The 17,480-nt window shown below is 43.9% G+C and overlaps 2 protein-coding genes across 3 annotated transcripts in view; one reads left to right on the plus strand and one right to left on the minus strand.

Annotated features, from left to right (window-relative positions):
• wrap73 (WD repeat containing, antisense to TP73) overlaps positions 1–8,664 on the plus strand; it is a 26,750-nt gene extending 18,086 nt beyond the window's left edge. Inside the window, exons 7-13 of the mRNA XM_023990922.2 lie at positions 781–867; positions 942–1,076; positions 2,769–2,846; positions 6,838–6,943; positions 7,232–7,357; positions 7,588–7,779; positions 8,172–8,664. Of these exons, the coding sequence (XP_023846690.1) occupies positions 781–867; positions 942–1,076; positions 2,769–2,846; positions 6,838–6,943; positions 7,232–7,357; positions 7,588–7,779; positions 8,172–8,293 (846 nt within the window). The 3' untranslated portion in view covers positions 8,294–8,664. The remainder of the gene's footprint in view (positions 1–780; positions 868–941; positions 1,077–2,768; positions 2,847–6,837; positions 6,944–7,231; positions 7,358–7,587; positions 7,780–8,171) is intronic.
• tprg1l (tumor protein p63 regulated 1-like) overlaps positions 1–17,480 on the minus strand; it is a 325,294-nt gene that overhangs the window by 291,700 nt on the left and 16,114 nt on the right. The window contains exons 3-6 of one of the 2 annotated variants that reach the window (XR_011480175.1): positions 12,791–12,841; positions 12,460–12,585; positions 11,921–12,074; positions 10,561–11,801 (exon numbers count right to left, since the gene is read on the minus strand). Coding sequence is in view for 1 of the 2 variants with exons in the window: in XM_023990923.2 (XP_023846691.1) it covers positions 11,607–11,801; positions 11,921–12,074; positions 12,460–12,585; positions 12,791–12,841 (526 nt within the window). In the remaining variant the exon portion in view is untranslated. Of the gene's footprint in view, positions 1–7,895; positions 11,802–11,920; positions 12,075–12,459; positions 12,586–12,790; positions 12,842–17,480 lie in introns of those variants that run through there. The other variant, XM_023990923.2, reaches the window with a different exon arrangement.

Genomic DNA, 17,480 nt, shown 5'->3' on the forward strand with positions numbered 1-17,480 from the left:
GTTACTTTTGATTTTGACCCCCCCCCTTGTTCAGGGACACATTATTCCATTTCTGTTAGTCACATGTCTGTGAAACTTGTTCAGTTTGACTTAGTTGTTGAATCTTGTTATGTTCATACAAATATTTACACGTTAAGTTTGCTGAAAATAAACGCAGTTGACAGTGAGGACGTTTTCCTTTTTTGCTGATTTTTCATGCATACGTACACTGCGGGCACAAAACATTAGGAACACTTTCAATTCATCGGGGCATGGACTCGACAAGGTGTCAAGCGTTCCACAGGGATGCTGGCCCATGTTGACGCCAATGCTTCCCACAGTTGTCAAGTTTGCTGGATGTCCTTTGTGTGGTGGACCATTCTTACACGTGGGAAACTGAGCGTGGAAAACCCCAGCAACGTTGCATTTCTTGACACGCAAACCGGTGCGCCTGGCACCTACTACCATACCCAGTTCACTTAAATATTTTCTTGCCTATTCACCCTCTGAATTGGCACAATCCATGTATCAAGGCTTAAAATCCTTTAAAACTGTCTCCTCCCCTTCATCTACACTGATTTGAGGTGAATTTAACAAGTGACATCAATAAGGGATCAAAGCTTTCACCTGGTCAGTCTGTCATGGAAAGAGCTCATGTTCCTAATGTTTTGTACATTTTGACACATTGTAAAGTGGGACCCAAACAACAGATGCACCAGTACAGATGCGCAGTTTGTCCCTGTCTATTTTCTGCTAATTGTCTGGATCCCCTTGTTTGACCTCCCTGTCTACCTTTCAAAGCACTTTGAAACAGAGACCCAGGACTTGGCGGGGGTGGAGTGGTCTCCTAACGGCTGTGTTCTGGCTGTATGGGACAGCTGTTTGGAGGTAAGCCATTGGAAAATTAGTTGACAATATGTTGACAGAGTGGGGACCCTGAGAGAGTGTGTGTGTCTCCCCAGTACAAGGTGCTGCTGTACTCGCTGGATGGCCGGCTGCTGTCCACCTTCAGTGCGTATGAGTGGTCGCTGGGCATCAAGTCTTTGGCCTGGAGTCCCAGCAGCCAGTTCCTGGCCATCGGCAGCTATGATGAAAAGGTCTGCGCTCTCTCCTTCTCTTTCTATAGGCTTACGGTGGTTTCCAGATACATGCATTCTGTGCAACCTGTGCAGATCCGTGTTGATTTCTTCAATAATTTAATTTAGTCAATTACCTATTTTTTTCTGATGAACAAGTGACGATAACAAGAAATGCCTTGGTGGGGAAAAAAACATGACAAATGACTTCATTTTAGTTGCTGAAAATGTATCTAGACGAGAATTCCACATGAACCTAATGGTCATTCAATTTTTATTTATTTTTATCCCCTTTTTCTCCCCAACTTCGTGGTATCCAATTGTTACTAGTTACTGTCTTGTCTCATTACTGTCTTGTCACAACTCCCGTACGGGCTCGGGAGAGACGAAGGTCGAGAGCCATGCGTCCCCCGAAACCCAACCAAGCTGCACTGCTTCTTAACACAGCGTGCATCCAACACGGAAGCCAGCCGCACCAATGTGTCGGAGGAGACACCGTACACCTAGCGACCTGGTCAGCGCGCACTGCGCCCGGCCCGCCACAGGAGTCGCTAGTGCGCGATGAGACAAGGATATCCCTACCGGCCAAACCCTCCCTAACCCGGACGACGCTAGGCCAATTGTGCGTCGCCCCATGGACCTCCCGGTCGCGGCCGGCTGCGACAGAGCCTGGGCTCAAACCCAGAGTCTCTGGTGGCACAGCTAGCACTGCGATGCAGTGCCTTAGACCACCCGGGAGGCCCCTGGTCGTTAAATTTGACATGAAGCTCCTTTTCATCTGTTTTGCCCAATCATAAGCATGCATTCTCTCATTGGCCGATAACGTCTTTCAATCGCGCGGGCTGCTTGAGCGGACCTGGCTCTCCCACAGTCACTTCAATCACTCTTTTCTCATTTGAACTGATGCGCAGCCAGGACACCTCAATTTTATCTTGCCTCAATTAGAAACAATGTATTTGATATTCTTTGCTTTCATATATGCCAATTTAGCTCTGATCACGCCATGTGTGCTGTAATTCATCTATGTTGTCATTCTTGTGGTTCCGCAAATGCGAGTTGCTTTTTTCCGACATAATACTTCTGGCATTGTTGGAAAGCTCGTCTTGTCCCCTTTTCAAGTAAATCACTTATTTACCCCCCTTATGATGGGGAGAAAATCAGAGCTCTGAATTGTTGAATCTGTAGCCAAGGCTTTATAGCCATATGGTTTATTTTTCCTGGTGTTGGCTAAAATCTGCCACAATAGCAATGTTGACAGCTAAGGTATACGAGGGGATAGTAGCCTTGTCCAACTTGGCCTATCTGCACACAATGGAAGCAGAAAGTTGTTATGTATTGGATAAAATGCACTGACTATGTGACTGATAACTCAAACTAACAAAGTATGACATGACTAAATCTAAAATAGCAAAATTGACGCGGTTGCAGATTATATTGATGTGGTTCCTGAAAAGAAACATATCTACTATCGTGCGTAGGCCTGAACCGAGGTGATTATTGGTCAAGTCCCATTCCAAACATTTGGGGCCGGTTTCCCAGAAACAGATTAGGCGTAGTCCTGTATTGAACGCTTTCAATGGAGAATGCATTTTGTCTGGAATATCATCCCATAGTCATGTAGAAAAGAATAGAATGAATTGAAGCTATTTTAGACTATAGGGACATGGAGTTGGTGTATGACTGATGTGGTCTTACCTGATGGTTTTTGATCAGGTCCGGATCCTAAACCACATCACCTGGAAGAAAGTGACTGAATTTGACCACCCAGCCACCATCAACAATACTAAAGCTGTGAGTAAATGTCAGTTATGTGACGACCTAACATGCTGAGGGGTAGGGGTTATGGGGTCCATACAACTTTCACTAGTATGCCCTTACACTCTACTACTCTTCGTCAATTGTTCTTAACCCTCCATTTCCCCCTCCCTGTTTTTCTTCTTAATCTCTACTAATATGTTTGTTGATTGAACCGCTCGCAAGCAAGACTAGTTGCAGTTAAATAGATTTAAAACTGGGGGGTTTGAGCCCTGAATGCTGATTTGGCTTAAAGCTGTGGTATATCAGACCGTATACCACGGGTATGACATTTTTTTTTGCTGCTCTAATTACGTTGGTAACCAGTTTATTATAGCAGTAAGGCACCTCGGGGGTTTGTGATATATGGTCAATATACCACGGCTGAAGGGCTGTGTCGGGTTACTCCGCGTTGGGAAACTGTTGAACATGAAAAACCCAGCAGCGTTTCAGTTCTTGACACAAACCAGGGCGCCTTTCACCTACCATATCCCGTTCAAAGGCACTTAAAAAATTGTCTTGCCTATTCACCCCCTGAATGGCGCAGACACACGCAAAATCCATGTCTGAATTGTCTCAAGGCTTAAAAATACTTCTTTAACCTGTAGCGGTATTTATTAGAGGGGGGTAAAGAGTTTGTTCAGGCGCCAGGCAGGTATTAACCATGCCGAAAGGAAAGAGTAGAATAGAGTACCACTACCAGACCCACACACATCAGCAGAAGAGACTGCCTAGAGTGCAGCCTGTTTACCAGAGCCAGTGGAGAGAAAAGAGAATACACACCCTATAAAACCCAGATCACAGCACAGGGGTAACCCCACCCAGAATACCTCATACAATAATAATAATAATAATAATGGCAGAGCAATTGAACAGCAACTTCACACAAGAAAGAACCTAGTCATCAACAGAGGAGTTGCAATAATCTGTATTATCTTCCAGTGGAGGAGTGTAGAGGGTTTGAATGTGGGGGGTGTTCATAGACACAACAAAGGCCTTAAAAATGTCCACAATCTTCTCGGCCACATGTCATTAGTACACCCCACCTCAATACAGTTCAAATAACAATACACAACTTGCAAGCAACCTCCCTTTTAACTAAAATGTCCACCCAAATACTTCTGGCATGGCAATACTAGTCCAGCTCTAATGAACTTCAAGGGGAAGTGCATTTGAAAAATAGAAAGTCTGTTGCAGGGTCAAGCACTGGAACGGTAGAGGAAAGAGAACAAGAGATCTTAGCTGTGGTCTTCAGACGTGCCGGTGTACTGTCTGACCGTTTGTTGGTTTGTATGTCAAAGCTTTGCAAAAATGTTGCTACTAATCCATGTGATCCATAACCGGTGCAGTCCCAAACGATAACAACCACGACCTAGAGCAGTCACACCGATGATTGAGTTAAAAACTTTATAAACTACACACGCTGAAAATAAACAAAACTTCTGCAGCATAGCACACACAATCAAACTGTCGCGCCAACCAAGAGCTCCCAGAGAGCTGAAAGAGTTGTTTTTATTTCCTCCGTCCTTACTGCTGATGCCCTCTTAAAGTGGCAGCGCACGGTGAAGGCTCCGTGCAGGATTTCGCCACAAACCTGTCTCCCCTTCACCTACACTGAAGTGGATTTAACAAGTGAGTTACATCAATAAAGGATCGTGGCTTTCACCTGTTCAGTCTGTCATGGAAAGAGCAGGTGTCCTTAATGTTTTGTTGTTCGATTGGGTTCAAGTCCGGGCTCTGGCTGGGCCACTCAAGGACATTCAGGGACTTGTCACAAAGCGTTGTTTTGGCTGTGTGCTTAGTCATTGTCCTGTTGGAAGGTGAACCTTTGCCCTCAGTCTGAGGTCCTGAGCGCTCTGGAGCAGGTTTTCATCAAGGATCTCTCTGTACTTTGCTCCGTTCATTTTTCCCTCGATCCTGACTAGTCTCCCAGTCCCTGCTGCTGAAAAACATCCCCACAGCATGATCCTGCCACCACCATGCTTCACCGTAGGGATGGTGCCAGCTTGGCATTCAGGCCAAAGAGTTCAATCTTAGTTTCATCAGACTAGAGAATCTTGTTTCTCATGGTCAGTCCTTTAGGTGCCATTTGTCAAACTCCAAGCGGGCTGTTATGTGCCTTTTACAGAGGAGTGGCTTCCGTCAGGCAACTAACATAAAGGTCTGATTTGTGGAGTGCTGCAGAGATGGGGGAACCTTTTAAAAGGACAACCATCTCCACAGAGGAACTCTGGAGCGCAGAGTGACCATCGTTCTTGGTCACCTCCCTGACCAATGCGCTTCTCCACCGATTACTCAGTTTGGCTGGGCAGCCAACTCTAGGAAGAGTCTTGATGGTTCCAAACTTCTTCCATTTAAGAATGATGGAGGCCATTGTGTTCTTGAGGACCTTCGTTGCTGCAGACATTTTTTGGTGCCTTGACACAATCCTGTCTCGGGGCTTTACGGACAATTTCTTCGACCTCATGGCTTGGTTTTTGCTCTGACATGCATTGTCAACTGTGGGACCTTATGTAGACAGGTGTGTGCCTTTCCAAATCATGTCCAATCAATTTAATTTACCACAGGTGGACTCCAATCAAGTTGTAGAAACATCTCAAGGATGATCAATGGAAACAGGATGCACCTGGGCTCAATTTCGAGTCTCATAGCAAAGTGTCTGAACACTTATGTAAAGGTATTTCTGATTTTTATTACATTTGCAACATTTTCTAAAAATCTGTTTTCGCTTTGTCGTTATGGAGTATTGTGTAGATCGAGGATTTTTATTTAATCCATTTTAGAATAAGGCTGTAACGTAAAAATGTGGAAAAAGGGAAGGGGTTTGAATACTTTCTGACTGCACTATTTACTACTTGACCAAACGTATGTGGACACCTGCTCTTTGAACATCTCATCCCAAATCATGTACATGAATATGGAGTTTGTGTCCCCTTTGCTGCTATAACAGCCTCCCCTCTTCTGAGAAGGCTTTCCACTAGATGTTGGAACATTGTTGCGGGGACTTGCTTCCATTCAGCCACGAGCATTAGTGAGGTCGGGCACTGATGTTGGGCGATGAGGCCTGGCTCGCAGTCCGCGCTCCAATTCATCCCCAAGGTGTTCGATGGGGTTGAGGTCAGGGCTCTCTCTGTGCAGGCCAGTCAAGTTCTTCTACACTGATCTCGACAAACCATTTCTGTATGGACCTCGCTTTGTGTACGGGGGCATTGTCATGCTGAAACAAGAAAGGGCCTTCCCCAAACTGTTGCCACACAGATGGAAGCACAGAATCGTTTAGAATACTATTGTATGCTGTAGTGTTTAAGATTTCCCTTCACTGGAACTAAGGGGTCTAGCCCGAACCATGAAAACAGCCCCAGACCATTATTCCTCCTCCAAAGTTTACAGTTGGCACTTTGCATTGGGGCAGGTAGCGTTCCCCTGGCATCCACCAAACCCAGATTTGTCCGTCTGACTGCCAGATGGTGAAGCGTGATTCATCACTCTAGAGAACGCAATTTGAACTGCTCCGGAGTTCAATGGTGGCGCGCTTTACACCACTCCAGCCAACGCTTTGCATTGCACGTGGTGATCTTAGGCTTGTGTGCGGCTGCTCAGCCATGGAAACCCCTGACTAACAGTTCCTCTGCTGATGTTGCTTCCAAAGGCAGTTTGGAACTCGGTAGTGAGTGTTGCAACTGAGGACAGATGATTTTTACACACTACATGCTTCAGCACTGTCCCATTGTATTTTGGAAGTTGTATTACTTGCTGCCACGCAAACGATTTTGGAACTGTATGACTCCCCTCTGCTACAATACTCACACACCATTTTCATGTCTCCCTCTACTGCTTTATATGTAATTGCTTGAAACACAATGCTTTTAATTGTGAGCAAGTGCTGTGAAAGGACCATTATTTACCTAACTGGGCACTTTAATGCTTGGGTGTAGATGAGGAAGTGTTGACCAGGTGACTGGTGACTGACTGGAGCTTGTGTTGTCAGGTGGTCTATAAGGAGGTGGAGAGGAAGCCAGTGGTGGGAAGTCCGGACCTGTCCATCCAGCAACACATCACCATGGGCAGCACCCTCTTCAACACACAGAGCAAATGTAAGCACAACTCACCCACTGCCAGGTGTGGCGTGATATTAGCCAACAGGAGTGTATATTTCATTAAATATGCAATATTCTAATATTCATTAAACCCCAACATTTTGAAAAGTATTATAGCCTAAGAAAATATGCAATTTGGAATAGATGAAATAACTGACTCAATAACCCATATTCAACCATTTGTATTAGTACACTGGAAAATAACGTTTTTTCACAGAGGCTATATCGCTGTCAAAATTGTCTGACTTATTGATCCTGTTTTTGTGGCTCATCCCTCTGTTGTAGATGAGATCTGCCCATTGCCAGTCCAGGTACCTGTGGTCAAACCTGACCTGGACCGTGCCAACCCTAAAGTCGGGGTCTCCTCCATGGCATTCAGCTCGGACAACCGCTACCTGGCCACGAAGAATGGTAAGGGACAGATTCACACTGGAACGTTGCTCTACTAGCCATAGGTGTAAACCCTGCAGACCCACACTCCCAAAATGACCCTTTACCAACCAGGGTTAGATGTTGTCAGTAATTTTCTGAATTGTTTGTATAGCATTTGGTGGCTGTCACAGAATTACTTGTTCCATTTAATTGTATGGTGGCTATAGGGCAATGATGGTGCTGACTAGGGTGTGTGTCTACCCCTGCAGACAGCATGGCCTGCGTGGTGTGGGTATGGGACATGCAGAGGCTGGGGCTCCTGGCGGTTCTGGAGCAGACGTCGGCCGTGCGCTGCTTCCAGTGGGACCCCCGTCGGCCCCGTCTGGCCCTCTGCACCGGCAACGCCAAGCTCTACCTCTGGTCCCCCGCAGGCTGCGTCTCTGTCCAGGTCCCCGCTGAAGGTACTGTAGCTGTGACCCGGCCGTCACCACAAACCTCATAGCATGTGAAGTCAAACACACATCACTTATCACGGGTTGTAATAAAACTGTAAAAGGAGTAGTCAAGCACAGTCAAATGCTCTGTGTACTTTTATTGGTTAACAATATTTACATTCCAAATGGATATTCATCAGGTCACCGCAAACGCCACAGTAATAGAAATAGGACAGTGTTTCCCAAACCAAGTTAAATCAAGTACTCGGCTAGAACAACTGAGTGGAAGAGCTGGGGGTACTCGAAGAGGTATGTGGAAACACTGAAATGGAGGAACAGTACACTGGTAGGGACACTTCAGCTTGACATGTGAGCAGTAGGTGGAGGTCCTTAATGCCCCTTGTGTACCTCCTTCCTAGGTGGTTTCCAGGTGCAGTCAGTGACTTGGCACTGCAGTGGAGACTCCCTGATTCTGTTGGGGAAAGAGCAACTGTGTCTGTGCTACATGGAGGTTGGGGAAGAGGAGGACGACATCAAGTGAGAGAACCCCACATACTCTCTCCTATGGGGCCAGAGCATTAAGATTAGTACTCCAAAGACTGAGCCCATACTCAATCATGGCTGTGGTCTGCACATGACCAGAAGAGTTCCAAAGTGCTGCTCTGACAGTCAACTCTATGGCCATTTAACTGTGTACTTGCACTGGTCAGTGTCAGCCATCCCTGCAGGTAACATTCCACTTATTTAGGGGAGGATCACAATATAGGGCAGGTGTAGTTGAGGTCAAAGTTCCTGTAAGAGATGTTTACAAAGTGCATTTGTCAAATCTCTGTCATTTAATAATTTGAAGTATTGTGTTTGTAAAGTCTAGAGGTAACAATTATTTTGTAATAAAGTTTGCTATGAATACCCGTTTAGATGTTTGATTCAGACAGCAACTGTGTCTAACCATTCCGGTCTACATTCAATCACTTACAGTTGGAATGTTCTGCTGTGGACGAGAATGGTGAAAAGTTCCTCAGACACAGATTAAAGGGGGTGGTGATGTGGCTGTATTGTTGTAAAAAAAAAAAAGCTTTAGGGCTCGATTCATCCATATAGCGTGGATCTTCTGTGATTATTACCACAGCAAGCAAGGTATTTGGAGCCAAACAGTCGGGCCTGGATGAGCTCTAAGGTCAGGGCCCTCCGCAAGGCTCACAAATTCATTTTAGACCCAAGCCACCCCCTGTACCTGGACTTTAAACTACTCCCCTCTTTCCTGTTGAGGGGGTTCCCTATACCTGCGCCCAAACACAACTAGACAATCATTTGTGCCAGGTGTGATATCCCTCCTAAATAGCTCGGGCGACTGTTCCTATCGACTCCGTAAGGCCAGCAGGCTAGTCTTTTGTGTGTGTTTTATTGGTATGTAACTTGTATTGTCAATTTACATGACACTGCAACAAAATAAGAGATTAAGCATATTCCTAGACTGTCTGGGGAAACCCCTAATCCCCAGGGTACTTCAAAGTGGGTTTACAGGAACCTGCAGTGTAAGAAACAATGCCACGATTTTGATGAGTATTTATTTAATAAGCAAGGTCAGTATGAGCATAGTCAGCGTTATGAGTCAAACCAATCTGCAAATGGGTCGGATAACAGATTTACCCAGTATGAAATATCAAAGTAATGTAGGCAATTGCCTCACGTTGGTGACCGTGCTAGTTTTCTTTTTGTAACACTCAGCCTGCATCAATTCAGTATATGCTATTCTGGAGCATTTTCCAAGTTGAACAGAGACGGCATGCAAAACATGCATGCTACATTTAGACCAGGGGTGGGAAAAAAGGTAGTTGGACAGACATCTTAGTTCATTAAAGCATGATCTTGTGTAAAGCAAAGGCCTAACAACCAGATTCTTCTCTGGTGAATGGATGAGGAAGATTGTATTTCAAACCAGTTTAAATCTGGTTCCTGGATTTCTTGACTTTGTTTTAGTTGCATATTTAGAAATATTCAGTTTGGATCCCATGCAAGAATGACATCTTACTCTGTTTAGAAACAAAATTGAACGCCCATCAACCATTGTGACTGATGGAAGAATGTTTCAAATGTAATTGCGGCTTTCTTGGTCACTTCCTGTTATTGGCCCTTATACATTAAGTCACTTCCTTAGATTGGCTCCTGTGCAGTGATGATACATTTAAATTTGTGCTTGTTTAGGTTGAGGGTATTTAAGGTTCATGTGGGAGTAGAAGGGAATGAGGTGGATGTTCTCACCGAGCAAGCATTCTAATGTCGACATGGAAGTGACAAATCAGTAAAGCAGAGGCCAAGAGGGTTAATAACAAATAGCAAGAGTTGTGGAGCAGGGAGGGGGAGGTCCTCAGGTCGAGAGGAGAAAAAAAACAATGGCATGGAACTATTTCACTATAGTCCTTTCCAAATACTTGAACAGAAATTGATTATTCTGTTCCTGAGAGCTACTGATCAAAAGGTCTGCGGCAAAGCCGTACGAGCTTGGTAAAAGGAGACCTTTACATTCAAATGCTGTATCCAATTTAACTTGTTGCTTTTTTTCTTTGAGGTTTATGTCAGACTATGGCTACAGCCCTAACTAGTTAGTTACTTGAATAGTTGACTAATAGATCAACGTAATCTAAGATGGCCACCATTTTTATTCCCATGGTCGATAAGACTATTTTAGCCTCCGAGCAAGATTTGTGTAGTAGATTGTTTGGTGAAACGATATGTAGAAAGGATTTCCCCCCCCCTTCTAGACATTTCTATACCGGTCAACACTAAGAATCAAACGGGTATGAAAACGTACCTCAATCCAGGCATGGAAGGTGTCACTGTACTCTATCCCACAATGCCTGACGGCAAATCATAATACTGCTAGTTCGGAATTAAACTGCCTTTCTTGTCCTCATGCTATGTAGCTAATGCTAAAGTAACATATTCCACAACAATTCTCCGGCAGCTACTCACCCCAACGTTAGACATCACATTTTCATAGATCCTAATCCGCTGCTTTTGCATTAACTAGCCTAGCATGAGGACGATAAAGGCCGTGTGTTTTCTAGAAATGGAGACGAGTAGGCCTAATCAATTTAAGAAAATTGTCACAAGGGAATATCTGTAGGTGGGCTTGCACCAAACAATGTAAAATATAGTAAATAACGTCATAATTTTGACTGAAAAAGCAGATTGTAGCACCGGCAGCTGCATTAATTCTCAAATCTTACCACTACAACTTCCCAATATGATGGATTTTAGAGCCAATCTGGCTAATGCGAAAATCTGCTATTTTGCAAGGCGTCTCAGGTTGAAAATAATGGGTAGACCGCTTGATTATGCAAAGCTCATTGCATCAGTTTCTGTAATAACGAGCACTGATAAAGCCCACTCTTATACCTAAAGTTAAAGCACCTAACCATGCCCTCGTACTGCACAAAAGGCCCACACTAATGTTAACTTCCATGGACACTAAGTCAGGTTCACCTAGCAGCATCAGGTGTGTATTACAGTATTTTCACAATGGCAAGGTAAACAGTATGCACTGTACCCACAACTAGCGACATTCCCTAATCGCACAAACACACCAAATTCACATACTGTAGGTCTCTCCACTCAGGGGTTAAATAATTATGGCAAATGGAAAACATACCTTTGCATGAGCGCACTGTGGCAGGAGTGGAGAGAACTCAGGCTTACTGCACACCATGGCTGCCCGCCGGTTATACTCAAGCGTTGGTTATGACACAGCCACATTGTCAGCATTCCACGAGCAGACAGACACACACTCATAAAACACACAGTTTGACAGCGCTCCCACTGCTGTGGAATAAGAGGGTCACTCTGTGGGAACATTAGAAGCCAATCTTTCCCCTGGTCATGGAGTAGCCCAGCTTGGCCTCATTGTTGATAAAGGACATGATGCCCAGGTAGGTCTCGATGAGGAGGGGCCTCTCTAGGATCAGAACTCCGTTGGCCCTGCCCGGAATGGCAAACTCCTTGTGGGCCTTCTTCACTGCCTGAACCAGCTGGGTCCGGAAGATGTCCATCTGACAGAAGAGAGCAGCTCAGTGTTTAATATACCAAGCTCCCATGTGAACATGAATATTGCATATAAATAGTTAATATTGTAAATGGGGAAGGGGAGGTGGCAACGTAAGAGTTTAACCTGGCAGAGAGAGGCCACTTTCTCGTCGGCACGGGCCATGGGGTGCTCAGTGAAGGTGACATAGGGCATGTCTGTGGACCAGGGATTCCAGCGGTTCACGAAGGAGGGGCGTGGGCGTTTGTCCCACTGAACCCGAATCCCATAGCCCTCCCTCCTGTAGAGACACTTATTGTAATGCCAGTGTGCTGGGAGTAATCAATGAATAGTAGGCTGTGTTCAGTGGGCACGAGAGGAGAAAAGCTTTAGAAACAGAAGGTGTATCTATACTTGTCCAATATGCCTTCCTAGTTTTCGGTTTCCATGCCTACTGAACACGTCTGACTGCTGAGTGTATTTGGCCCTGTCCAGAAACAACCCCAAGCCCTCTTATCCCATAGCGACTTGAGTAGACTCAACATAGTTGGATATGTATAAGCAATATGGCAACATTTCCACCAAGCCTATCCCAAGTGAACGTTAGCCTTCTACCAATTATTTCAGAACATCGACAAGTGGCTTGTGTTGTTGTAAGTACAGGGTCATGGCTCAGTGGCTCTTACTTGTTGAGGGATTTGGGCGGGAACTCAAACTCGCCCACTGAGATGGTGTCCACGGCATTAAGGGAGATTCTGATGACCTGCTGACACAGCAGGTTGATGAAGTCATACTTGCAAACCAGCAGGGACCTGTTAGAAAACCAAGAGGGACAATATGGTAAATGAAGTAAAGAGTGTAGTTTGCCGCCTTTATCATCACGAATAGATCACAACCGCGTCTAGGCTTTCATCCAGTCGGCAACATAAATGTATCAAATAATATGGGAATGGATCCCTCCAATTAGGTTCAAATGGATATCCAATCATAACATTTGCCACTAATCATTTGGTTTACCTGTCAGTTATGAGCACCAGTCTCTCCTTCTCGTTGTTCCAGTGGTCAACTCTAAGGGAAACATTATTACATTGAGATTTAGCATTCTCATCTGTAGCGAAAATAATGTAATGAGATATTCATGAAAATATGAAGTCACAATGGTGTAAGAGAGACTAAAATGTGCCAAGGGTTTGTGTGATTTTTTTACCAATTGGCATCTGCCGACAGAATATAATTTTTCATTGAGATGGTATGTATTAACTGGATAAATAAACGTGCCTTTTAAGCACTACATGGCTCTTAATCTCCTCTCATTTGCACTAATATCGTTTCAAAGTTTATTTATCACGTCCATAGGAAAATAGGTGTAAAACAGTAGTGACATTCTTACCTTGAGAGCTCTTTCCCAACAATGCAATAATAATAATAATAATAAAGAATAAAAACAACAAGAACTACGATGTGAGTTAGAAACACGAGAATGCAAGTATATACATGCAAGTGTCTGGTAGTAGGATATACAGAGCCTTCAGAATGTATTCACACCCCTTGACTTCTCCCACATTTTGTTGCGTTACAGCCTGAATTAATTAATTAAATGTTTTATTTTTGATTTATTTCACCTTTAGTTAACCAGGTAGGCTAGTTGAGAACAAGTTCTCATTTACAACTGCGACCTGGCCAAGATAAAGCAAAGCAGTGTGACACAGACAACAACCACAGAGTTACACATGGAATAAACAATAAAACAAGCCAATGACACAGTAGAAAAAAAAGAAAGTCTATATACAGTGTGTGCAAAAGGCATGAGGAGGTAGGCAATAAATAGGCCATAGGAGCGAATAAACAATTTAGCAGATTAACACTGGAGTGATAAATGAGCAGATGATGATGTGCAAGTAGAGATACTGATGTGCAAAAGAGCAAAAAAGTAAATAAAAACAGTATGGGATGAGGTAGGTAGATTGGGTGGGCATATACAGATGGACTATGTACAGCTGCAGCGATCGGTTAGCTGCTCAGATAGCTGATGTTTAAAGTTGGTGAGGGAAATAAAAGTCTCAACTTCAGCGATTTTTGCAATTCGTTCCAGTCACTGGCAGCAGAGAACTGGAAGGAAAGGCGCCAAATGAGGTGTTGGCTTTGGGGTGATCAGTGAGATATACCTACTGGAACGTGTGCTACGGGTAGTGTGTGTATCGTGACCAGTGAACTGAGATAAGGCGTAGCTTTATCTAGCATAGACTTATAGATGACCTGGAGCCAGTGGGTCTGCGAGGAATATGTAGCGAGGCCAGCCGACTAGAGCATACAGGTCGCAGTGGTGGGTGGTATAAGGTGATTTGGTAACTAAACGGATGCACTGTGATAGACTGCATCTAGTTTGCTGAGTAGAGTATTGGAAGCTATTTTGTAGATGACATCGCCGAAGTCGAGGATCGGTAGGATAGTCAGTTTTACTAGGGTAAGTTTTGTGGCGTGAGTGAAGAAGGCTTTGTTGCGAAATAGAAAGCCGATTCTAGATTTAATTTTGGATTGGAGATGTTTAATATGAGTCTGGAAGGAGAGTTTACAGTCTAACCAGACACCTAGGTATTTATAGTTGTCCACATATTCTAGGTCGAACCGTCCAGGGTGTGATGCTACTCGGGCGGGTGCGGGCAGCGAACGGTTGAAAAGCATGCATTTGGTTTTACTAGCGTTTAAGACCAGTTGGAGCCACGGAAGGACTGTTGTATGCATTGAAGCTCGTTTGGAGGTTAGTTAGCACAGTGCCAAGGAAGGGCCAGAAGTATACAGAATGGTGTCGTCTGTGTAGAGGTGGATCAGGGAATCGCCCGCAGCAAGAGCTATATCATTGATATATACAGAGAAAAGACTCGGCCCGAGAATTGAACCCTGTGGTACCCCCATAGAGACTGCCAGAGGCCGGACAACATGCCCTCCGATTTGACACACTGAACTCTGTCTGCAAGGTGTTTGGTGAACCAGGCGAGGTAGTCATTAGAAAAACCAAGGCTATTGAGTCTGCGCATAAGAATACGGTGATTGACAGAGTAGAAAGCCTTGCCAGGTCGATGAAGACGGCTGCACAGTACTGTCTTTTATCGATGGCGGTTATGATATCGTTCAGTACCTTGAGCGTGGCTGAGGTGCACCCGTGGCCGGCTCGGCAACCGGATTGCACAGCGGAGAAAGGTACGGTGGGATTTGAAATGTCATGTGATCTGTTTTATAACTTGGCTTTCGAAGATTTTAGATAGCAGGGCAAGATGGATATAGGCAGGGCAGGATGGATATACAGTGGGAGAACAAGTATTTGATACACTGCGCCGATTTGCAGGTTTTCCTACTTACAAAGCATGTAGAGGTCTGTAATTTTTATCATAGGTACACTTCAACTGTGAGAGACGGAATCTAAAACAAAAATCCAGAAAATCACATTGTATGATTTTTAAGTAATTAATTTGGAATGGCTATCTCTGTACCCCACACATAATGTATTGTAAGGTCCCTCAGTCAAAGTGTGAATTTCAAAACACAGATACAACCAAAGACCAGGGAGGTTTTCCAATGCCTCGCAAAGGGCACCTATTGGTAGATGGGTAAAAAAGTTAAAAAGCAGACATTGAATATCCTTTTGCGTATGGTGAAGTTATAAATTACACTTTGGATGGTGTGTCAACACAACCCTTCACTACAAAAAAATAAGCATCCTTCTGAGGAGAAAAGAAACCTCACAGGGATTTCACCATGAGGCCAATGGTGACTTTAAAACAGTTTTTAAAATTGCCGTGATAGGAGAAAACTGAGGATGGATCAACATTGCAGTTACTCCACAATAATAACATAATTGATTTCTCTCAATGCGGCCTCATTGTCTCTAGTGCCCCCTGCTGTCAAAACAGAGGTACAGACATATACTGAGGGTGGTAGGTGCATAGAAAGACAAAACTATTAGTTCTGGGTGTCCGAGATTATGAGTGGGTGAAACAATGACAAGGCCATCGATCACGTGAAACCATTCATTCCTTTGTGAAGACTCGATAGCGCATTGAGGCCAAATGAAGGCAGGTTCAATTATTTCTATGGGTTGGTTAATCTCTCGTGGACAGTGCACGTAACATCTGACACAATTGCGCAAGATATTTAGTTCATGGAGACAACATGGTCTGTGCTATCCGGAAACCTTGGGACATCCCTACCCCATTGAAGTTGAAATGTAAAACGGTTAGGGTTAGGTAAAGGTTATGTTAGGGGTTCAAACTTCTTATGGCTGCAATCCCGTTAACGGGATCGATATGACAACAGCCAGTGAAAGTGCAGGGCGCCAAATTCAAACAGAAATCTCATAATTAAAATTCCTCAAGCATACAAGTATTTCACACCATTTTAAAGATGCACTTCTTGTTAATCCCACCACAGTGTCCGATTTCAAAAAGGCTTTACAGCGAAAGCACCACAAACGATTATGTTAGGTCACCGCAAAATCACAGAAAAACACAGCCATTTTTCCAGCCAAAGACAGGAGTCACAAAAAGCAGAAATAGAGATAAAATGAATCACTAACCTTTGATGATCTTCATCAGATGACACTCATAGGACTTCATGTTACACAATACATATATGTTTTGTTCAATAAAGTTCATATTTATATCCAAAAACCTCAGTTTACATTGGCGCCATGTTCAGAAATGCCTTCAAAATATTCTCCGAAATTACAGAGCCACATCAAATAACAGAAATACTCATCATAAACTTTGATGAAAGATACATGTTTGACATAGAATTACAGATAAACTTGTTCTTAATGCAACCGCTGTGTCAGATTTCAAAAAAGCTTTGCGGCAAAAGCACAATATTCAATAATCTGAGAACAGCGTTCAGCCACAAAAGGAAGCCATACAGTTACCCACCAAATTGTGGAGTCAACAAAAGTCATAAATAGCATTATAAATCTTCACTTACCTTTGCTGATCTTCGTCGGAATGCACTCCCAGGACTCCCACAAGAAATGTTAGTTTTCCTTGGTAATGTCCATCATTTATGTCCAAAGAGCAACTTTTGTTAGCGTGTTTGGTAAACAAATCCAAAGTCACGAAGCGCGTTCACTAAAAGCAGACGAAATGTCAAAAAGTTCCGTAACAGTCAGTAGAAACATGTCAAACGATGTATTGAATCAATCTCTAGGATGTTAACATAAATCTTCAATAATGTTCCAACCGGAGAATTCCATTGTCTTCAGAAGTGCGATGGCACAGAGCTCCCTCTAATGTGATGGTCAGCATGGTCAGAGCATGGTCAGCTCATGATAGACCTTACTCATTCCCGTCTCCTTCGGCCCCACTTCACAGTAGAAGCATCAAACAAGGTTCTACAGACTGTTGACATCTAGTGGAAGCCGTAGGAAGTGCAAACTGACCCATATCCCACTGTGTATTTGATAGGCGATGAGTTGAAAACCTACAAACCTCAGATTTCCCACTTCCTGGTTGGATTTTTTTCTCAGGTTTTTGCCTGCCATATGAGTTCTGTTATACTCACAGACATCATTCAAACAGTTTTAGAAACTTCAGAGTGTCTATCCAATACTACTAATAATAATATGCATATATTAGCAACTGGGACTGAGGAGCAGGCAGTTTACTCTGGGCACCTTTTCATCCAAGCTACTCAATACTGCCCCTGCAGCCATAAGAAGTTAAGG

Source organism: Salvelinus sp. IW2-2015, linkage group LG7 (genome assembly GCF_002910315.2).
Source record: "Salvelinus sp. IW2-2015 linkage group LG7, ASM291031v2, whole genome shotgun sequence".
In the NCBI taxonomy this organism is placed as follows: Eukaryota; Metazoa; Chordata; class Actinopteri; order Salmoniformes; family Salmonidae; genus Salvelinus; species Salvelinus sp. IW2-2015.